The 21,191-nt window shown below is 48.5% G+C and overlaps 1 protein-coding gene across 1 annotated transcript in view; it reads right to left on the minus strand.

Annotated features, from left to right (window-relative positions):
• GYS2 (glycogen synthase 2) overlaps positions 1-21,191 on the minus strand; it is a 134,717-nt gene that overhangs the window by 104,729 nt on the left and 8,797 nt on the right. The window contains exon 2 of the mRNA XM_073621421.1: positions 12,504-12,685. Coding sequence (XP_073477522.1) covers positions 12,504-12,685 — 182 coding nt within the window. The remainder of the gene's footprint in view (positions 1-12,503; positions 12,686-21,191) is intronic.

Raw genomic sequence — 21,191 nt, forward strand, 5'->3', positions numbered from 1 at the left:
GCATTTTTTTCTGCCAAAACGCTGCTGCTCCTGGACGTACTGGCTGTGGGTTTTTTTCTGCCTGTAAACGCCCCTGAACTCCTGGAAATCCCTATATTTATGCATTGACACTATGGGGGATTTACTAAAGGCAAATAGACTGTGCACTTTTCAAAGTGCAGTTGCACTCTGCAAGGACAGTTGCTCAGGAACTTAGTAAATTAGGGGAAACTCTGCTGACTGCCTTCATCCAGTCATGCACTAGCATAAATGCAGTTTTTGAAATTTTCCCTGCATGTGATTGGGCATTCTTTGCAAAGTGAAGCCTTACCTCATTTACTAAGCTCTGGAGCAATTGCACTTGCAGAGTGCAACTGCACTTTGCAAAGTGCACAGTCTATTTGCCTTTAGTAAATCAACCCCTATTAGTGAATGAGGTAAGGCTTCACTTTGCAAAAAGAAGCCAATAACTTGCAAGTAGGGATGAGCCGAACACCCCCCTGTTCGGTTCGCACCAGAACATGCGAACAGGAAAAAAGTTAGTTCGAACACGCGAACACCGTTAAAGTCTATGGGACACGAACATGAATAATCAAAAGTGCTAATTTTAAAGGCTTATATGCAAGTTATTGTCATAAAAAGTGTTTGGGGACCTGGGTCCTGCCCCAGGGGACATGGATCAATGCAAAAAAAAGTTTTAAAAACGGCCGTTTTTTCAGGAGCAGTGATTTTAATAATGCTTAAAGTCAAACAATAAAAGTGTAATATCCCTTTAAATTTCGTAGCTGGGGGGTGTCTATAGTATGCCTGTAAAGGGGCGCATGTTTCCCGTGTTTAGAACAGTCTGACAGCAAAATGACATTTCGAAGGAAAAAACCCATTTAAACTACTCGCGGCTATTGCATTGCCGACAATACACATAGAAGTTCATTGATAAAAACGGCATGGGAATTCCCCACAGGGGAACCCCGAACCAAAATTTAAAAAAAAAAAAAATGACGTGGGAGTCCCCCTAAATTCCATACCAGGCCCTTCAGGTCTGGTATGGATATTAAGGGGAACCCCGGCCAAAATTTAAAAACAAAATGACGTGGGGTCCCCCCTAAATTCCATACCAGACCCTTCAGGTCTGGTATGGATTTTAAGAGGAACCCCGCGCCAAAAACAAAAAAAAAAAAACGGCGTGGGGTCCCCCCAAAAATCCATACCAGACCCTTATCCGACCACGCAACCTGGCAGGCCGCAGGAAAAGAGGGGGGGATGAGAGTGCGACCCCCCCCTCCTAAACCATACCAGGCCACATGCCCTCAACATTGGGAGGGTGCTTTGGGGTAGCCCCCCAAAACACCTTGTCCCCATGTTGATGAGGACAAGGGCCTCATCCCCACAACCCTGGCCGGTGGTTGTGGGGGTCTGCGGGCGGAGGGCTTATCGGAATCTGGAAGCCCCCTTTAACAAGGGGACCCCCAGATCCCGCCCCCCCCGTGTGAAATGGTAAGGGGGTACTTACCCCTACCATTTCACTAAAAAACTGTCAAAAATGTTAAAAATGACAAGAGACAGTTTTTGACAATGCCTTTATTTAAATGCTTCTTCTTTCTTCTATCTTCCTTCATCTTCTTCTTCTGGTTCTTGTAGTTCTTCCTCCGGCGTTCTCGTCCAGCATCTCCTCCTCGGCGTCTTCTATCGTCTTCTCCTCGGGCCGCTCCGCACCCATGGCATGGGGGGAGGCTCCCGCTCTTCTCTTCATCTTCTTCTCTTCTTCTTTTCTTCTCTTCTCTTCTTCTCTTCTTCATTTTCTTCTCCGGGCCGCTCCGCACCCATGCTGGCATGGAGGGAGGCTCCCGCTGTGTGACGGCGTCTCCTCATCTGACGGTTCTTAAATAACAGGGGGGCGGGGCCACCCGGTGACCCCGCCCCTCTCTGACGCACGGTGACTTGACGGGACCTCCCTGTGACGTCATGGGGAATGCCACAGGGAAGTCCCGTCATGTCTCGTGCGTCAGAGGGAGGCAGGGTCACCGGGTGGTCCCGCCCCCCGTTATTTAAGAACCGTCAGACGAGGAGATGCCGTCACACAGCGTGAGCCTCCCTTCATGCCAGCATGGGTGCGGAGCGGCCCGGAGAAGAAAATGAAGAAGAGAAGAAGGAAGAAGAGAAAAAGAAGATGAAGAGAAGAGCGGGAGCCTCCCCCCATGCCATGGGTGCGGAGCGGCCCGAGAAGAAGAAGATAGAAGACGCCGCGGAGGAGATGCTGGACGAGAACGCCGGAGGAAGAACCAGAAGAACCAGAAGAAGAAGAAGATGAAGGAAGATAGAAGAAAGAAGAAGCATTTAAATAAAGGAGTTGTCAAAAACTGTCTCTTGTCATTTTTAACATTTTTGACAGTTTTTTAGTGAAATGGTAGGGGTAAGTACCCCTTTACCATTTCACACAGGGGGGGGCTGGGATCTGGGGGTCCCCTTGTTAAAGGGGGCTTCCAGATTCCGATAAGCCCCCCGCCCGCAGACCCCCACAACCCCCGGCCAGGGTTGTGGGGATGAGGCCCTTGTCCTCATCAACATGGGGACAAGGTGTTTTGGGGGGCTACCCCAAAGCACCCTCCCAATGTTGAGGGCATGTGGCCTGGTACGGTTCAGGAGGGGGGGGCCGCACTCTCGTCCCCCCCTCTTTTCCTGCGGCCTGCCAGGTCACGTGCTCGGATAAGGGTCTGGTATGGATTTTTGGGGGGACCCCACGCCGTTTTTTTTTTTTTTTAATTTTGTCCGGGGTTCCCCTTAATATCCATACCAGACCTGAAGGGCCTAGTATGGAATTTAGGGGGACTCCCACGTCATTTTTTTTTTTTTTATTTTGGTTTGGGGTTCCCCTGTGGGGAATTCCCATGCCGTTTTTATCAATGAACTTCTATGTGTATTGTCGGCAATGCAATAGCCGCGAGTAGTTTAAATGGGTTTTTTCCTTCGAAATGTCATTTTGCTGTCAGACTGTTCTAAACACGGGAAACATGCGCCCCTTTACAGGCATACTATAGACACCCCCAGCTACGAAATTTAAAGGGATATTACACTTTTATTGTTTGACTTTAAGCATTATTAAAATCACTGCTCCTGAAAAAACGGACGTTTTTAAAACTTTTTTTTGCATTGATCCATGTCCCCTGGGGCAGGACCCGGGTCCCCAAACACTTTTTATGACAATAACTTGCATATAAGCCTTTAAAATTAGCACTTTTGATTTCTCCCATAGACTTTTAAAGGGTGTTCCGCGGCATTCGAATTTGCCGCGAACACCCCAAATTGTTCGCTGTTCGGCGAACTTGCGAACAGCCAATGTTCGAGTCGAACATGAGTTCGACTCGATCTCGAAGCTCATCCCTATTTGCAAGGAAGGAAAAAAATGCATTTTTTTCTTGCACATGATTGGATGATAGAAGTCAGCAGACCTTCTGCTCATTTACTAAGCTCTGGAGCAACTGCTCTTGCAGAGTGCAACTGCACTTTACAAAGTGCACAGTGTATTTGCCTTTAGTAAATTAACTCCATAGACTAACATGCAGGGGTGTTTAGAGGCAGAAAAAAAACACCAAATACCCCTAGGAGCAGCAGAATAAATGTCCAGTGTGCATAAGGCCTTAAAATCTGCTGTGTATTAACTGTATTCTAGTTTGGATCAAATCCTACTACCATTCAAACCCATCCCCATGGCCTCCCTCACTTTTATCCAAGCTCATCCCTAAGGCCTCATGCGCACTGAATGTTGTTTAAAGTGGCTTTTCAGGGCGTATAGCTTTTTTTTTTCCTGCCTCTAAATGTCCCATGTTAGTTGATTTACTAAAGGCAAATAGACTGTGCACTTTTGCAAGTGCAGTTGCTCCTTAGCTTAGTAAATAAGGGGGAGCTCTGCTGACTTCCATCATCCAATCATGTGCAAGCAAATATGCTGTTTTTTTTTTCCTTGCATGTGATTGGATAGTCTTTGTAAATTGAATCTTTACCTCAATTACTAAGCTTGCGAGCAACTACATATCACATGATTGTTGCCTTTTGTCTTAGCGCAGTCTTTTTTTGATTTTTTCTTCTTATGTTTGTGTGCACGCCTCACGATAAGATTGCAGCTTAATATTTATTTCACTCTGCTAATCATTAGTAGAACAACCTTTATGTTAGCGCGGTATTGTTTATGGTTTATTTTGCGAGCAACTACACTTTGTAAAGTGCACATCTATTTGCCTTTAGTGTCCATGCACACAGCCAACAGTCCCGATTTTCCCGGGACAATCCCGATTTTGGGACCCTCATCCCGATCGGAGGCTGTCCCGAATCGGGATTTCCATCAGGTAAATCGGGAATGTTGGTTTTTTAATTTTTGGAGCAGCTGGCTCCAGCAAAATGGCCACCAGCGTCACCGCTAGATCTTCCCCCTAGTGTTTAGTGGAGAGAGGAAGGGGGCTCCATCAGTGCAGCCAATGAATCGGCATCTTTAGCTGCACGGATCGGCCCCTCCCCTCTCCACTGAACATACGGCGCCGGTGTCTTGCCGAGAAAGTTCCCCAGCTATTCAGCTTCGTTCGGCTATTTCCGCCGGCTCGTACTGCGCAAGTGCTGCGCCTGCGCACTACAGGGGGGTCCTTATTTGTCGAGGGGAACTTTCTCGGCAGAACACCGGCCACTCCTGGAGTTCCTGGACATGTAGTGGGGGGCGTTATGGGAGGGGAGGGTCTGCACTGGCACTGATGGAGGGGGTGGTCTTCACTGAGGGGGGCCTGGACTAATAGAGGGGGGGCTGCACTGAGGGGGTTCTGCACTAATAGAGGGGGGTCTGCACTAATAGAGGGGGGTCTGCACTGATAGACGGGGGTCTGCACTAAGAAGGGTCTGCACTAATGGAGGGGGGAGCTGCACTGAGGGGGGTCTGCACTAATAGAGAGGGGGTCTGCACTGAGGGGGGTCTGCACTAATAGAGGGGGCTGCACTGAGGGGCGTCTGCACTAATAGAGGGGGGGTCTGCACTGAGGGGGGTCTGCACTAATAGAGGGGGGTCTGCATTGAGGGGGGCCTGCACTAATAGAGGGGGGTCTGCACTGAGGGGGTTCTGCACTAATAGAAGGGGGTCTGCACTGATAGAGGGGGGGTCTGCACTAATAGAGGGGGTGGTCTGCACTGAGGGGGCCCTGCACTAATAGAGAGGGGGCTGCACTGAGGGGGTTCTGCACTAATAGAGGGGGGTCTGCACTGATAGAGGGGGTCTTCACTGAGGGGGGTCTGCACTAATAGAGGGGGGGTCTGCACTGATAGAGGGGGTCTGCACTAATAGAGGGGGGCTGCACTGAGGAGGGTCTGCACTAATAGAGGGGGGTCTGCACTGATAGAGAGGGGGTCTGCACTGAGGGGGGTCTGCACTAATAGAGGGGGGTCTGCACTGAGGGGGTTCTGCACTAATAGAGGGGGGTCTGCACTGATAGAGGGGGGGTCTGCACTGAGGGGGGTCTGCACTAATAGAGGGGGTGGTCTGCACTGAGGGGGCCCTGCACTAATAGAGAGGGGGCTGCACTGAGGGGGTTCTGCACTAATAGAGGGGGGTCTGCACTGATAGAGGGGGTCTTCACTGAGGGGGGTCTGCACTAATAGAGGGGGGCTTCACTGAGGGGGTCTGCACTAATAGAGGGGGGGTCTGCACTGATAGAGGGGGTCTGCACTGAGGGGGGGTCTGCACTAATAGAGGGGGGCTGCACTGAGGAGGGTCTGCACTAATAGAGGGGGGTCTGCACTGATAGAGAGGGGGTCTGCACTGAGGGGGGTCTGCACTAATAGAGGGGGGTCTGCACTGAGGGGGTTCTGCACTAATAGAGGGGGGTCTGCACTGATAGAGGGGGGGTCTGCACTGAGGGGGGTCTGCACTAATAGAGGGGGTGGTCTGCACTGAGGGGGGCCTGCACTAATAGAGGGGGGCTGCACTGAGGGGGTTCGGCACTAATAGAGGGGGGATCTGCACTAATAGAGGGGGGGTCTGCACTGATAGAGGGGGGTCTGCACTGAGGGGGGTCTGCACTAATAGAGGGGGGCTGCACTGAGGGGGGCTGCACTAATAGAGAGGGGTCTGCACTGATAGAGGGGGGTCTGCACTGAGGGGGGTCTGCACTAATAGAGGTGGAGGGTCTGCACTGAGGGGGTTCTGCACTAATAGAGGGGGGGTCTGCACTGAGGGGGGTGTGCACTAATAGAGGGGGGTCTGCACTGATAGAGGGGGGGTCTGCACTGATAGAGGGGGGTCTGCACTGTTGGGGGTCTGCACTGATAGAGGGGGGGTCTGCACTGATAGAGGGGGTCTGCACTTATGGGGGGTCTGCACTGATAGAGGGGGGGTCTGCACTGAGGGGGGCCTGCACTGATAGAGGGGGATCTGCACTGAGGGGGATCTGCACTGATGGAGGGGGTCTGCACTGAGGGGGGTCTGCACTGATGGAGGGGGGGTCTGCACTGAGGGGGTCTGCACTGATGGAGGGGGGTCTGCACTGAGGGGGTCTATACTGATAGATGGGGGACCGCACTGAGGGGGGTCTGTATTGAGGGAGAGGGGTCTGTACTGAGGGGGGTCTAAACTGATGGAGGGGGTCTGTACTTAGTGGGGGGGTCTGTACTGAGGGAGGAGGATCTATACTGCTGGAGGGGCGGTCTGTACTTAGTGGGAGGGTCTTTACTGAGGGAGGGGGGCTGTACTGAAGAGGGACCATAGTTGGTGGAGGGGGGGTGACACCAATTTTTTTCCGCACCGGGTGACACCAGCTGTAATGACGCCACTGGCTCTTGTCTCTGCAACAATTTAACTTTAATGTACAGGAGGGGGGTTAACTATATACAGGAGGAGGGGGTAACTATATACAGGAGGGGGGGTTAGCTATATACAGGAGGAGGGGGTTAGCTATATACAGGAGGAGGGGGGTTAGCTATATACAGGAGGAGGGGGGTTACCTATATACAGAAGGGGGAGGGTTAACCATATACAGGAGGGGGGTTAACTATATTCAGGAGGAGGGGTTACTATGTACAGTGGGGGTAACTATGTACAGGGGGGATACTATGTACAGGGGGGGTAACTATGTACAGGGGGGTAACTAGGGGGAGAGGGGAAACTGATTTAAGGACTGAGGCTGGTGTAAAGACTGACTCTGCTGGTGGCACCTGATGCAAGGAGGGACTCTGCTGGGGGCACCTGATGCAAGGAGGGACTCTGCCGGGGGCACCTGATGCAAGGAGGGACTCTGCCGGGGGCACCTGATGCAAGGAGGGACTCTGCCGGGGGCACCTGATGCAAGGAGGGACTCTGCCGGGGGCACCTGATGCAAGGAGGGACTCTGCCGGGGGTACCTGATACAAGGACAGACTCTGCTGGGGACACCTGATGCAAGGACGGACTCTGCTGGGGACACCTGATGCAAGGACAGACTCTGCTGGGGGCACCTGATGCAAGGAAGGACTCTGCTGGGGGCACCTGATGCAAGGAAGGACTCTGCTGGTGGCAGGCGACGTGGCTAGTGACACGCTCAGGGATCCCACTGATTCGGCTATGGTGAGTTGAATGGTTTCATTTTATATTACAATGTAATAATAGAAATAATGCACTTCAATCATCCTGACACCATAACAATCATGGTGCCGGGATGATTGAAGCGCTAACACCAGGTGTTTGAAGTATCTTTATCTGCCTATTGTTAAACTTTCTAGAATACACATATTTCTATTGTTGTATAGGATCTGGGCCTGCTGTCCCTCCATTGCTCTCTCCCCCGTTCCCTCTCCAGCCCTCATTCATCTCAGACTCTAACCACACCCCCTTTGAGCATTTAAGCCACGCCCACTATTTCACGTAAACCACGCTCATTTTTTGCCGTGGCGCGCCGCAGTTTACTTTTTTATTGCTATGCCACGCCTACAAACACATGCCCTGCCCCCTAATTATTATACGGTTCCACCTACAGCCAAAAAAGTGCCCCACAAATTTTTTTTGCAATGTTGGCAACTATGACATAGGTGTTTAGAGAAGTTTAGAGGCAGGCACGTTTAGAAGCAGAAAAAAAAGCCCAGTGCCAGTGCATCCAGGAGAACTGACATTTTGGCTGTAAAACAGCTAAACGCTCTTTAACGCTAGTGTTAATTAATTTAAATGGCCAGAATAATTATTCTGACCAATTAATTGAATTACTGCCCCTTGACGCACCTGAACGCGTTACATGTGTAGCACCCTTTATCTTAGGTAGGTAGGTTGCTAGAGTAATTGTGTTTTTGTTACAGCCAGTGTAGGTAAATTTAGGCAGGTTTGTTTTTGATCTGGGGGCTGGGAGTGGTTTTGAGCATAGCAGTGGGTGATTGACATGTACTTCAGCTCTCTGGCGCCTCCTCTGTTTCTAGAGGGTTCTAGAAAAGAGGCAGGGCAGAGGATTGGAGTGGCATGGAGTGTATCTGGGACCCCTGACCAACTCCCAACTAGGATTGGCAGGGGACAGGCCTCCTATATATACTCATGGTCAGCCTGCTGTGGGAGGAGATGTCGAGTGGGAGAACAAGTGATGGAGTGTTAGGCTGTCGTGACCCTTGAGGGAGCCCCCTTTCTGGGCTGGGGGGACGGTGAACCCGGGTCTGGAGCTGGGGAGCTGGGAAGGAACCTCTCCATACACGGTCATTGAGAGGTATCTGGAACAGGAGCAGGAAGAGGACAGCGGGGAACATTGTCGGGCAAGTTACTAGGAGGGATCCATTCCGGGGTCGTGAGTGACAGGCACAGTGGAGAAATCTGGGAGAGACATGCCAGGATTGGATGTGAAGCCAGAAGGAGAGGCTGTGATGTCACCAGTGTTGAGTTAAGTTGCTGCAGCCAGGAGGGTTGGCAGAATTTGCACAGGACTGTCTGGGATCAGTAGTCCACCAAGCTTTGCAGTTAGCACAAGAAGTATTCTTTTCATTGCTATCAGTTGCTAAATCAACGTAGCCTGTAGACCCCTGTCAGCAAATGGCTCATAGTTGCCAACATTGGGAAAAAAAAATTCGGGACACTTTTTTTGGCTGTAGGCGGAGTCAGGCTATAATTAGGGGGCGGGGCATGCGTTAGTAGGCGTGGCATAGGAAAAAGGAAAAATGCGGCGCGCGAAGCGCGCCGCGCAAAAAAATGGGCGTGGTTTACGTGAAATAGTGGGCGTGGCTTACATGGGCGTGGCTAAATGGGGTGTGGTTAGAGTCTGAGATGAATGAGGGATGCAGAGGGAAAGGGGGGTAGAGGGATGGAGGGACAGCAGACCCAGATCCTACACCATAATAGCAATGTGTATTCCAGAGTTTAATAATCAGCAGATAAAGATACTCCAAACACCTGGTGTTAGCACTTCAATCATCCCGGCACCATGGTTGTTATAATGTCAGGATGATTGAAGCGCATTATTACTATTATTACATTGTAATATAAATAATGAAATCATTCAACTCACCATAATGCAGAATCAGTGGGACCCCTGAGCGTGTCACCTGCCACGTCACCTGCCACCAGATGCCATCAGGTTCCCCCAGCAGAGTCTGTCCTTACATAAGGTGCCCCCAGCAGAGGGGGGAGAAGGGGGTGCAGGTATGTTGGTGACACAGGGGGGAGAGGGGGGTGCAGGTATGTTGGTGACACAGGGGGGAGAGGGGGGTGCAGGTATGGTGGTGACACAGGGGGGTGCAGGTATGGTGGTGACACAGGGGGGTGCAGGTATGGTGGTGACACAGGGGGGTGCAGGTATGGTGGTGACACAGGGGGGTGCAGGTATGGTGGTGACACAGGGGGGGAGAGGGGGGTGCAGGTATGGTGGTGACACAGGGGGGGAGAGGGGGGTGCAGGTATGGTGGTGACACAGGGGGGGAGAGGGGGGTGCAGGTATGGTGGTGACACAGGGGGGGAGAGGGGGGTGCAGGTATGGTGGTGACACAGGGGGGGAGAGGGGGGTGCAGGTATGGTGGTGACACGGGGGGGAGAGGGGGGGTGCAGGTATGGTGGTGACACGGGGGGGAGAGGGGGGGTGCAGGTATGGTGGTGACACGGGGGGGAGAGGGCGGTGCAGGTATGGTGGTGACACAGGGGGGGGAGAGGGGGGTGCAGGTATGGTGGTGACACAGGGGGGGAGAGGGGGGTGCAGGTATGGTGGTGACACAGGGGGGGAGAGGGGGGTGCAGGTATGGTGGTGACACAGGGGGGGAGAGGGGGGTGCAGGTATGGTGGTGACACAGGGGGGGAGAGGGGGGTGCAGGTATGGTGGTGACACGGGGGGGAGAGGGGGGGTGCAGGTATGGTGGTGACACGGGGGGGAGAGGGCGATGCAGGTATGGTGGTGACACAGGGGGGGGAGAGGGGGGTGCAGGTATGGTGGTGACACAGGGGGGGGAGAGGGCGGTGCAGGTATGGTGGTGACACAGGGGGGGGAGAGGGCGGTGCAGGTATGGTGGTGACACAGGGGGGGAGAGGGGGGTGCAGGTATGGTGGTGACACAGGGGGGGAGAGGGGGGTGCAGGTATGGTGGTGACACAGGGGGGGAGAGGGGGGTGCAGGTATGGTGGTGACACAGGGGGGAGGGGGGTGCAGGTATGTTGGTGACACAGGGGGGAGGGGGGAATCAGGTATGGTGGTGACACGGGGGGAGAGGGGTGTAGGTATGGTGGTGACATGGTGTGAAAGAGGGGAGCCAGGACCATCAATGTCCCCAGCCAGCGGAGCCCCAGTCCATCCATGCTGGACCTCAGCCTTTGAGAAGTGTACTGCAGGGAAAGCTCCAAGCCTCCCATACACTGAGTACACCCCCTCCCCCTATCTCTCTTCTCCCCCACTACACTGACAGGCCACTACTCACAGGTCAGACAACTCCTGAACAGCCAGATGAAAGCCTCCCTTCTTCCCTCCCGTCACTCCCACTATTCCTCAGAGCTCCGTTGGACACACGGGGGCGGAGGGTGATGGCAGTGGAGGCTGATCACGTCTTCCTTGTGTTCAGTGTAGAGCGGGGAGGGGTTGCCAATCCCTCCAGCCAATAGGCTTCAGTGTACAATAGAATTTTCTATTTGTACACTGAAGAGAGAAGCGGATTGGCTGCCCCTCTCCCCTGCACTGAACACAAGGGGAACTTTGTGACTGACTCGTGGAGGCAACGGCGGCCATTTTTGTGGAGCCGTTGCCGTTTTTTACAAAAACACTCACGATTTTCTCGGGACAAACCCCAAAAATTCGGGAAAACACCCGGGACAAAATTAAATCGGGACAAGGGTCCCAAAATCGGGATTGTCCCGGGAAAATCGGGACTGTTGGCAACTATGATGGCTATTATTGAACTGTTAGGACTTATTCAGAGTAGGGCCTAAACACAGGCTAGCTGTATCAGGAAACTATGATGCGCAGTAGAAAAAGTGGAGTTTGCTCAAGTGATGTGCTGGAGGAGTATGGAGAGCTTTAGAGACTGCCAATATAGATTCACAATCAATTGCTCAATTCAACAAGATCAATTATCTAGGCATCCCATGTCCCTTTTCCCCAATCCAAGTTAAATCCCCTAATAAAAACAACAAAAACAAGCTAAAGGACCGTTCATTGACTGGCAATGTGTGTCTGAAGTTAATGCCTGGCCAAGTAGGGTGACGTGTGGAACTACTACACTCAGCGACCCCACGGGGGCACCGCTGCACAAGCATTTACAAGCATCACACGTTTTTACTGCCAAAAAGCTGCTGCGTCTAGGAAAGTTGGTAAAACGGAACTGGTAGACATATAGGACCTGATAATCTATCAGGGGTGCGACAGTAAGGCCCCTTTCACATGATAGGCACGCTCGGATCCACCTGTCCGTTTTTCAGGCAGATCCGATCGAGCCACCCATTGTATGGGCAGGCGAATGTCAGCGGAGATGTGTCCGCTGACACCCGCCTGCCATTCGATCCGACAAGATCAGCTTAAAACAGACAGATGGCAATACGTTTGCCATCCGTCCAGCGAATCGGATCAAATGGGATTGGATGAAAATGGACAGGCAGATCCGTTTTCATCCGATCTCCCCATAGAGGACAGCGGGGCTCTGACAGGTCCATCCCTGCACAGTGAGCAGAGACAGACCTGTCATCCGCCGGCTCAGCGGGGATCAACGGAGCGATCTCCCGCTGAGCTGGCGGAGTCCGTCCTGCGGATCCGCCCCAGATGAAAGGGGCCTAAAGCATAGGTTGCAACTTTTTTATTTGTTGAACAAATAACAATGATTTGCAATGCATGTTCCTGAGGATTGCATTTGTATCAGAAATAGACAGATTCTTGTTTTTGGACATTTCACATTTGTGAAACGTATAATTGAAAGACAGGCCTTGGTGAAGGATTGTGCATAATTGGATCAGTGTCAAGAAGAAGACATAATAGGATTTCTTGACTTTTCATTGAATTTATCCTCTGAAAATAAAAACTCTCCAAGTGTTAAGAGGGACATAATCCTTTAACAGCGGATTAGCATTGTGGGAGATTTCACTACCTGGCAGCCCTGAGCCTGCAGTGCATCCATTGCTTTCCTGATGACCGCCATGGGGGGGTCACAGAGCTCCACCTGCGTCTTGACGTTGTGATCGTAATATGGACCCATCATGAAGTAATTCTCCCCCCATTCGTCTGAAGTAATCTTGGCTTTAGACTGGATCACCGTGTAGATTCCTCCAACTATAGTGAGACATAGAAAAGAGCAACATAGATCTATCACAATGTAATCATATGTTTCTGTTTGTTTGCAAAAGAGGACCTGTCATCTTTAGAAAAAAAGGCATAATATTCACAGTCTAACTGTGTGCCCTTCAAGATGTGCAGAAAACAGATACATCAAAAGGCGTGGTGCAGATAACTAGATCCCCCAAAGGTTGATGTGATAGGGAGGCAGTGGGAGCGGCATGTGGAGGATGTTGTATAGCAAGCATTTAGACCAGAACATTTCTGGATAGATCTGCCCTGTGATTTTTCTGCAGTTTAAATTCCCGGGTGGTCTCACCAGTGACCCAAACCAAAATTAGAAATACTTTATGTACAGATCCACTACAGTTTTTGTATGTTCAACAGGAGAACTCTGCAGAGGTAATAAGTAACCAGTTACAGCAGTTATGCCATAGCCCCAACTGTCCCTGATTTTGATGGACTGTCCCTGATTTGGAACAAAATCCCTCTGTTACTCATTCCTCCTCATTTGTCCCTCATTTTGGTCTGATCTATATAGTTGTATATAAAATGCACTTTTTATCTATCAGAAAGTGTTTCCAGTCCTAAACCTTTCATCCAATTTCTAAATTGCTGCATTTGTAAATTTCAAAAGCCAACATAAGCTAATAGCAGTGGTAAAAAAGAAAAAAACACTTGTGGGTTTAACTAATCATTTTTGGTATAATTCTCCTCTAAGGGAGTGTGGCAGGGAGTGTGTCCTATGACTACATATTTTTTCTTTTAGGTATCCCTCGTTCCCATCTCAAAAAGTTGGGAGGAATGGTTATGCACACATTTAAAAAAAATGAGATGTATTTTTTAATAAAAGCAGTGTACAGTAAGTCCCTGAACTTGACCTGGTATCAGCCTCTGACAGTCCCTGTACAATAGTGATCAGACTAGGAGAGGGAGAAGTGGCACATAGAACCAATCAGATGTACTGTGTGCACATGTGCTAGCCACAAGCTGCACCTTCTTTGTCCAATCAAAGGCAGGGGGGTGACTAGGCTGTGCTGTATAATTGCAGCATAGAAAAGTCAGGTCACCAGCCTGCTTTTGCTGTATAAATCCCAGAATGTATAAAAAAGAATATAAATGCTTTGGCAAGTAAAACAGCCTCCTTGTAAGGCCCCTTTCACACATGCGGACCGTATGTCCATATTTAATCCATCCGTTTTCGGGGGAAATACGGACATACATGCATCCCTATGTCATCCGTCCCCACTATTGTCCGATTCTGCAGACGGAGGAAAATCCTATTTTTCTATCCGTCTGCAGAGCGGATCGGATGAACACGGACAGACGGTCTGTGTTCATCTGATCTCCCATAGGGCAGAGCGGAGATCTGACAGGGGGGGGGTCCCTGCACACTGTGCAGGGACCGCCCTGTCATCCGCCGGCTCAGCGGGGATCAACGGAGCCATCCCCGCTGAGCAAGTGGAGGTTCTCGGGGCGGATCAACATGGATCCGCATGTGTGAAAGGGACCTAAGTAGTTTGTCTGTATTTATTTGCTCAACACAAAGAACAACATTCTCATCATCTCCTTCATTGTACACAGAGATCCCAGCTTCGTTTTTTTGCATCGTAAAATCAGCACTGATTTTTTTTTCTTTTTTTTTTTTGTATATTACAGCCTGGATGTATTTAGGCTCTGAAATTTTTCAGCCGAGTGGTATCAATTGCAATTTTTGTTGTAATTATCATCACTGACAATGGCTGACCTGAGGTGAAAGGTCAGGTCAGGATGAGCATTTAGGTTGAGATTTAGCACCTTACTTAATATTAGCTATTTGAGTGTGATAAATGTGTGCTGAAATATCGCCTCCAGTATCTGTGGCAGTGCAAAACACTTGAGCATAATGAAAATTAAGCCATGTGCAAATTATTTGGTGGTTAGCATTCATGTGACAAAAATTTTAACAAGGGTATGCCGGCATTAAAGGCAGCCAAGATAATGTTTAGAGGTGGAAAAACATGTCTCACTGTTAGCTGCTGAACTCTGTGTCTGTAAACTGATTGTTACTTTTAACTTAAAGCATAACTCCACTTTTGTTGAGAAAAAAACATTCCCCACTGGGTGATCTGTGTACATTACATGGATTATAACAACCTTTGTTGCAGATTCCTACCTTTTGTTACTCAGAAAAAAATCACTGTTTGTTCCTCTGTGCCTCTGTGCTGAGTGGGTCTAATGGGAGTGGTTTCATAATTATCAGTCAGCTGTGGCAGCTGCAGAGCACTAATGAAAAAAAGCTGCTGGGCCTGCACCCCTTTAGACGTGGGAGTATCTCACCAAAAAAAATTTTTTTTTTTGCAGGGGATGCTTAAAATCTGATTTGTATCTTAGGTAGACTTCTGGGAAAATTGGTGAGCCAATCACACAAGCAGGAAATGATGTTTGTGGGAAGTGGTCAGTACACATTCTGTGTACAGAACACCTCCAGGTAGCCATATTGCATTTTCAGAAAATTACAGCGGCTGCAGATTGAAAAGGAAAGATAATTTTTAATAACATTCAATTACAATATGACTTGTGTCGCAGTTGTATATGCTATATGATTTTTTTCTTCATTTGCTATTTTTTTTCCCACAAAAGCCAAGTTACCTTTTAACCACTTAAATACAGGGCACTTATACCCCCTTCCTGCCCAGACCATTTTTCAGCTTTCAGTGCTCTCACACAATGCTACACTGTACCCAAACACAATTTTTATATTTTTTTTCACACAAATAGAACTTTCTTTTGGTGGTATTTAATCACCACTGGGTTTTTTATTTTTTGCAATATAAGTAAAAAAAGAGCAACGTTTGAAAAAAAAAAACACTTTTTTTTAGTTTCTATTATAAAAGTTTCCAAATAAGCAATTGAGTTTATAAATTTGGGCCACAATTTAAACTGCTACATATCTTTGGTAAAAATAACCCAAATCAGTGTATATTATTTGGTCTTTGTGAAGGTTATAGAGTCTACAAGCTATGGTGCCAATCATTGAAAATTGACCACACCTGATCACACCTCATGGCCTATCTCATGCTTGAGGCCCTGAAATGTCACAACAGTACAAATACCCCCAAATGACCGCTTTTTGGAAAGTAGACAGTCCAAGGTATTTAGTAAGAGGCATGGTGAGTTTTTTGTATTTTTTTCCCACAATTCTTAGGAAAATTAAGAATTTTTTTTTTTTTACACAAAATTGTCATAATAACAAGTTATTTCTTACACACAGCATATGCCTACTGGCAATGACACCCCAATATACAGTCAGCTATTTGTCCTGAGTATGGCGATACCACATGTGTGAGACTTTTACACAGCCTGGCCACATACAGAGGCCCAACATCCAAGTAGTACCTCCAGGCCTTCTAGGGACATAATTTACACATATAATTTCCTGACTACCTATCAAATTTTTGAAGGCCCTGGAGCACCAGGACAATAGAAACATGAACAAAATGACCCCATTTTGGAAAGCAAACACCCCAACGTATATTCTATGAGGCATAATGAGTCTTTTGAGCATGTCATTTTTTTCCATAAGTTTTTGAAAAATGTGCAAAGAAAATGAAAACATATTTTTATTTTACACAAAGTTGTCAATCTATAACATATTTCTAACACATAGCATGTACAGAGCAAAAATTACCCCCCAAAATACATTCTGATACTCATCCTGAGTTTGGCCATACCACATTTGTGAGACTTTTACACAGCCTGGCCACATACAGAGGCCCAACATACAAGAAGCACCGTCAGGTGTTCTAGGATCATAAATTACACATCTAATTGCCTGACTACCTATCACATCTGTGAAGGTCCTGGAGCACCAGGACAATGTAAAACGCCCACAAAATGAGACAGGTACTAGGGTACTCTTATGGGCTGCAGATAGGTACTTGGTTTCTCTGATGGGCCAAAGACAGGTACTCAGGTACTCTGATAGGCTGGAGACAGGTACTCGGGTACTCTGATGGAGTGGAGACAAGTACTCGGGTACTCTGATGAGCTATGGGCAGGTACTTGGGTACTCTGATGGGCTGCAGATAGGTACTCTGATCGGTTGCAGATAGGTACTCTGATGGACTGGTGACAAGTGTTCGGGTACTCTGATGGGCTTGAGACAGGTACTCAGGTACTCTGATGGGCTGCAGATATGTACTATGTAGTTGGGTACTCTTTTTTGGGGGGGGGCAATCTGGGTACTGTGTTTTGCACTGTAATTGGTAACTCAATGTTACCAGATCTCCTCCTCACACTGAATCAGTGTGTGAGGAAGAGAGCCCAGTAATGGCGAGTTACCGCCGTTTGCTGACATTCGTGGTAAAGAGCCAATTTCATTGGCTCCTTACCCTGATCGGGGATGACGTGTTTCTAATGGACACACCTCATCCCCGATCACGGCACGAGTGGGGAGAACGAGGACAACACATGTGACCGGTAGATTGGACACAGCCGGTCACGTGGTAAAGAGCCGTTTTCATTGTCTCTTTACCTGATCGGGGATGGGCTTTGTCCTGAGGGCACGAGCCGCAAGAACGGGCGGGCATCATGACGAGGGAGATGTTCCTGCCGGCGTCATTTTACAATGCACCAGTAGGGAAGTGGTTTATACATTGGGATTGATTTACTAAAACTGGAGAGTGCAAAATCTGGTGCAGATGTGCATGGTAGCCAATCAGCTGCTAACTTCAGCTTGTTCAATTAAGCTTTGACAATACAAATCTGGAATTTGATTGGTTCTATGCAGCGCTGCACCTGATTTTACACTCTCAAGTTTTAGTAAATCAACCCTATAGCCTTTTCACAAGTGTACATCAAGCACAAGTGAGTCATCACTGCACGGCAAAGAGGCTTGTAAAGTACAGAAAGCCAGATGTCACCTTTCACCAGTTTAGCGCAGTGAGAACAATGTAATCTATTTGCTGGCCAGTTGAGGGTTAATGGTACACCATTGTACAGACATAACCCCTTCATAACATCCTGTGATGTTATACTGCCACCTAGTGTCTATATGAGGCAATACAACACCCAGACTGGTCATTCATTGTGTACCCTGCACAGTGTCCATCTATTGATCAACCGGAGGACCTGACCTCAATGTACTTTGCCTCCTGACTTCTCTGCGAACCGGCTGATGTTGTCAATAACTTTCACCCCTTCATTTCAACTTTTCAGTCAATAAACTAAGAAATGATTAACCAACCGGAGCCACAAAGGGAGCCTCCTCCAGACCTGCCAGGTGAATTAACCACAGGCAAGCAGATAAATACACAAATGAAATATATATATGGCAGTTATTTTATCTACAAAGGGATTTGTATTTTTTTGTCCTTCCAGTCCTGATATTTACGCAGCTCTGCCACCAGCACAGTCCTATCTGATTTTTTTTGCTGCAGTTAAAGTGTATTTAAACCCAAAATTAAAAAAAAAAAACATTATGCAGCTTACTAGTCCACACATGTGGTGGCTGCATTTGTTTCTTTTTTTTCAGGCTAAGAACATTTTCAGCAAGTACAGAATATACAAAAGAAAGATAGCATTGTTTTTATTTGTGTAAACTACTAACCCCATCAATCCACCATGTAATAGAGATGATCAAAGGCAGACATGTTTAAAGAATATGTAAACCCAACATTTCATATTCCTGATATGTGCCTGCTGTACCATGTACTTGTATGAGAAAGTCTCTTGTTCTCTTTTTATTACTTCCTTCGTGTGGAATCCCTGGTGTTCCTGTCAGTCCCTTTCCTATTAAAAGCTGATCATGACCACACTAGGCATGAGAACACACAAGTGGACAGTTCTCTAGCTGTGCTGGGAACTCAGCCTGCTCTCCTCCAAAGATCAGACTTATCCTGAACCCCCCCCCCCACCACCACCACACACACACACACACACACACAGCCTTTCACTGGGAAGATTAGTGTGCTACTGCTTCTCCTCCCCCAGCTCTTATGCAGCTGAGAACAGAGGGAATGTGATCACTTATAAAAGAAGGGGAGGTGTTTATATTGTTTTTTTTATATCTATACAGAGATGTTATGCTTTTTGTTTCTATTTTCAACTGAATGGGTTGTTATACAAGGTGAGGGTTTACAATCACTTTTTTGGATGGAGTGAATAAGGAGTAGATTGTTCTCAGGTTTTCATTTCTCTCTGTGTCCATGCTGGGGAGATTCACTCTCTCTATTTATCCTGGTGTCACTAAGAAAGAGATGGGAAATCAAAAATGTTACAGCTGTCCCCAAAGCAGAGGGAGACAGAAAATCTTACAATGGAGACCCTCGTTCTGGTGACAACTGTCTAAAAAGGGGTTTCGCTCACTTTTCCCAGATTTCCCCTCACTTCCTATTGTCCACCCCCTTCCCACCAATGAGACACGGACAGCAAAAAAAACCCTGGCAGGTTCTTACTATTCTCAGCTCCATCCAAAACAAAAAAAAAATAAAGTTTTACCTTTTAGATATATGTTAGTGACATCTCTCTGGATTGAGCATCAGAGTCAGAACCATTTTATAAAGATATTTAGTCCAAATGCTCTTATTACTATTTACGTAAATATTCATCCTTCATTCTGTATGGGGAAAAAAAGGAATTTTGCAAGGCATGTTGAAATGACCCCAATGCATTAAGGCCTGTTTCACACCTATGCATTTTTTAGTGCATTTTCAGTTTTGAAAAAACACACTACAGTCCATTTAACATGGTTTCCTATGGGTGTAGTTCACATCTGTGCATTTTATGGAAAGGGCCAGGGTTTTTTTTTTCTGGTTGTTAGTTCCATAGACTTCAATGGTTTAAAGATGTGTATTGAAAAACGCAAACTGCACCTGCATAGGTGTGAATCAGGTCTAAATTTAACCACTTGCCGACCGCCTAACGTATATATACGTCGGCAGAATGGCACGGGCAGGCAGAATCACGTACCTGTACGTGATCTGCCTCCCGCGGGCGGGGGGTCCGATCGGACCCCCCCCCGGTGCCATCGGCGGTCGGCATCTGACTGGGAGCGTCGGGAGGCGAGGGGGAGACCATCCGATCGTGGCCCCCCCCTCGCGATCGCTCCCAGCCAATGGGAATCCTCCTCTGCCTGTGTATAGTTTCACACAGGCAGAGGATGTGATGTCATCTCTCCTCGGTCTGGCAGTTTCCGTCCAGCGCCGAGGAGAGAAGACATGTAAGTCCACACAACACAAACACACACAGTAGAACATGCCAGGCATACTTTACACCCCCGATCCCCCCCCGATCGCCCCCCGATCACCCCCCCCCCCCCCCGTCACAAACTGACATTAGCAGTATTTTTTTTTTTTTTTTTTTTTTTTTTCTGATTACTGCATTGGTGTCAGTTTGTGACAGTTACAGTGTTAGGGCAGTGAATATTACCCCCCTTTAGGTCTAGGATACCCCCCTAACCCCCCCTAATAAAGTTTTAACCCCTTGATCACCCCCTGTCACCAGTGTCACTAAGCGATCATTTTTCTGATCGCTGTATTAGTGTCGCTGGTGACGATAGTTAGAGACGTAAATATTTAGGTTCGCCGTCAGCGTTTTATAGCGACAGGGACCCCCATATACTATCTAATAAAGGTTTTAACCCCTTGATTGCCCCCTAGTTAACCCTTTCACCACTGATCACCGTATAACTGTTACGAGTGACGCTGGTTAGTTTGTTTATTTTTTATAGTGTCAGGGCACCCGCCGTTTATTACCGAATAAAGGTTTAGCCCCCTGATCGCCCGGCGGTGATATGCGTCGCCCCAGGCAGCGTCAGATTAGCGCCAGTACCGCTAACACCCACGCACGCAGCATACGCCTCCCTTAGTGGTATAGTATCTGTACGGATCAATATCTGATCCAATCAGATCTATACTAGCGTCCCCAGCAGTTTAGGGTTCCCGAAAACGCAGTGTTAGCGGGATCAGCCCAGATACCCGCTAGCACCTGCGTTTTGCCCCTCTGCCCGGCCCACCCAAGTGCAGTATCGATCGATCACGGTCACTTACAAAACACTAAACGCATAACTGCAGCGTTCGCAGAGTCAGGCCTGATCCCTGCGATCGCTAACAGTTTTTTTGGTAGCGTTTTGGTGAACTGGCAAGCACCAGCCCCAGGCAGCGTCAGATTAGCGCCAGTACCGCTAACACCCACGCACGCACCGTACACCTCCCTTAGTGGTATAGTATCTGATCGGATCAATATCTGATCTGATCAGATCTATACTAGCGTCCCCAGCAGTTTAGGGTTCCCACAAACGCAGTGTTAGCGGGATCAGCCCAGATACCTGCTAGCACCTGCGTTTTGCCCCTCCGCCCGGCCCAGCCCAGCCCACCCAAGTGCAGTATCGATCGATCACTGTCACTTACAAAACACTAAACGCATAACTGCAGCGTTCGCAGAGTCAGGCCTGATCCCTGCGATCGCTAACAGTTTTTCTGGTAGCGTTTTGGTGAACTGGCAAGCACCAGCCCCAGGCAGC

The sequence above is a fragment of the Aquarana catesbeiana genome, linkage group LG03 (assembly GCF_042186555.1).
Source record: "Aquarana catesbeiana isolate 2022-GZ linkage group LG03, ASM4218655v1, whole genome shotgun sequence".
NCBI classification, from domain to species: Eukaryota; Metazoa; Chordata; class Amphibia; order Anura; family Ranidae; genus Aquarana; species Aquarana catesbeiana.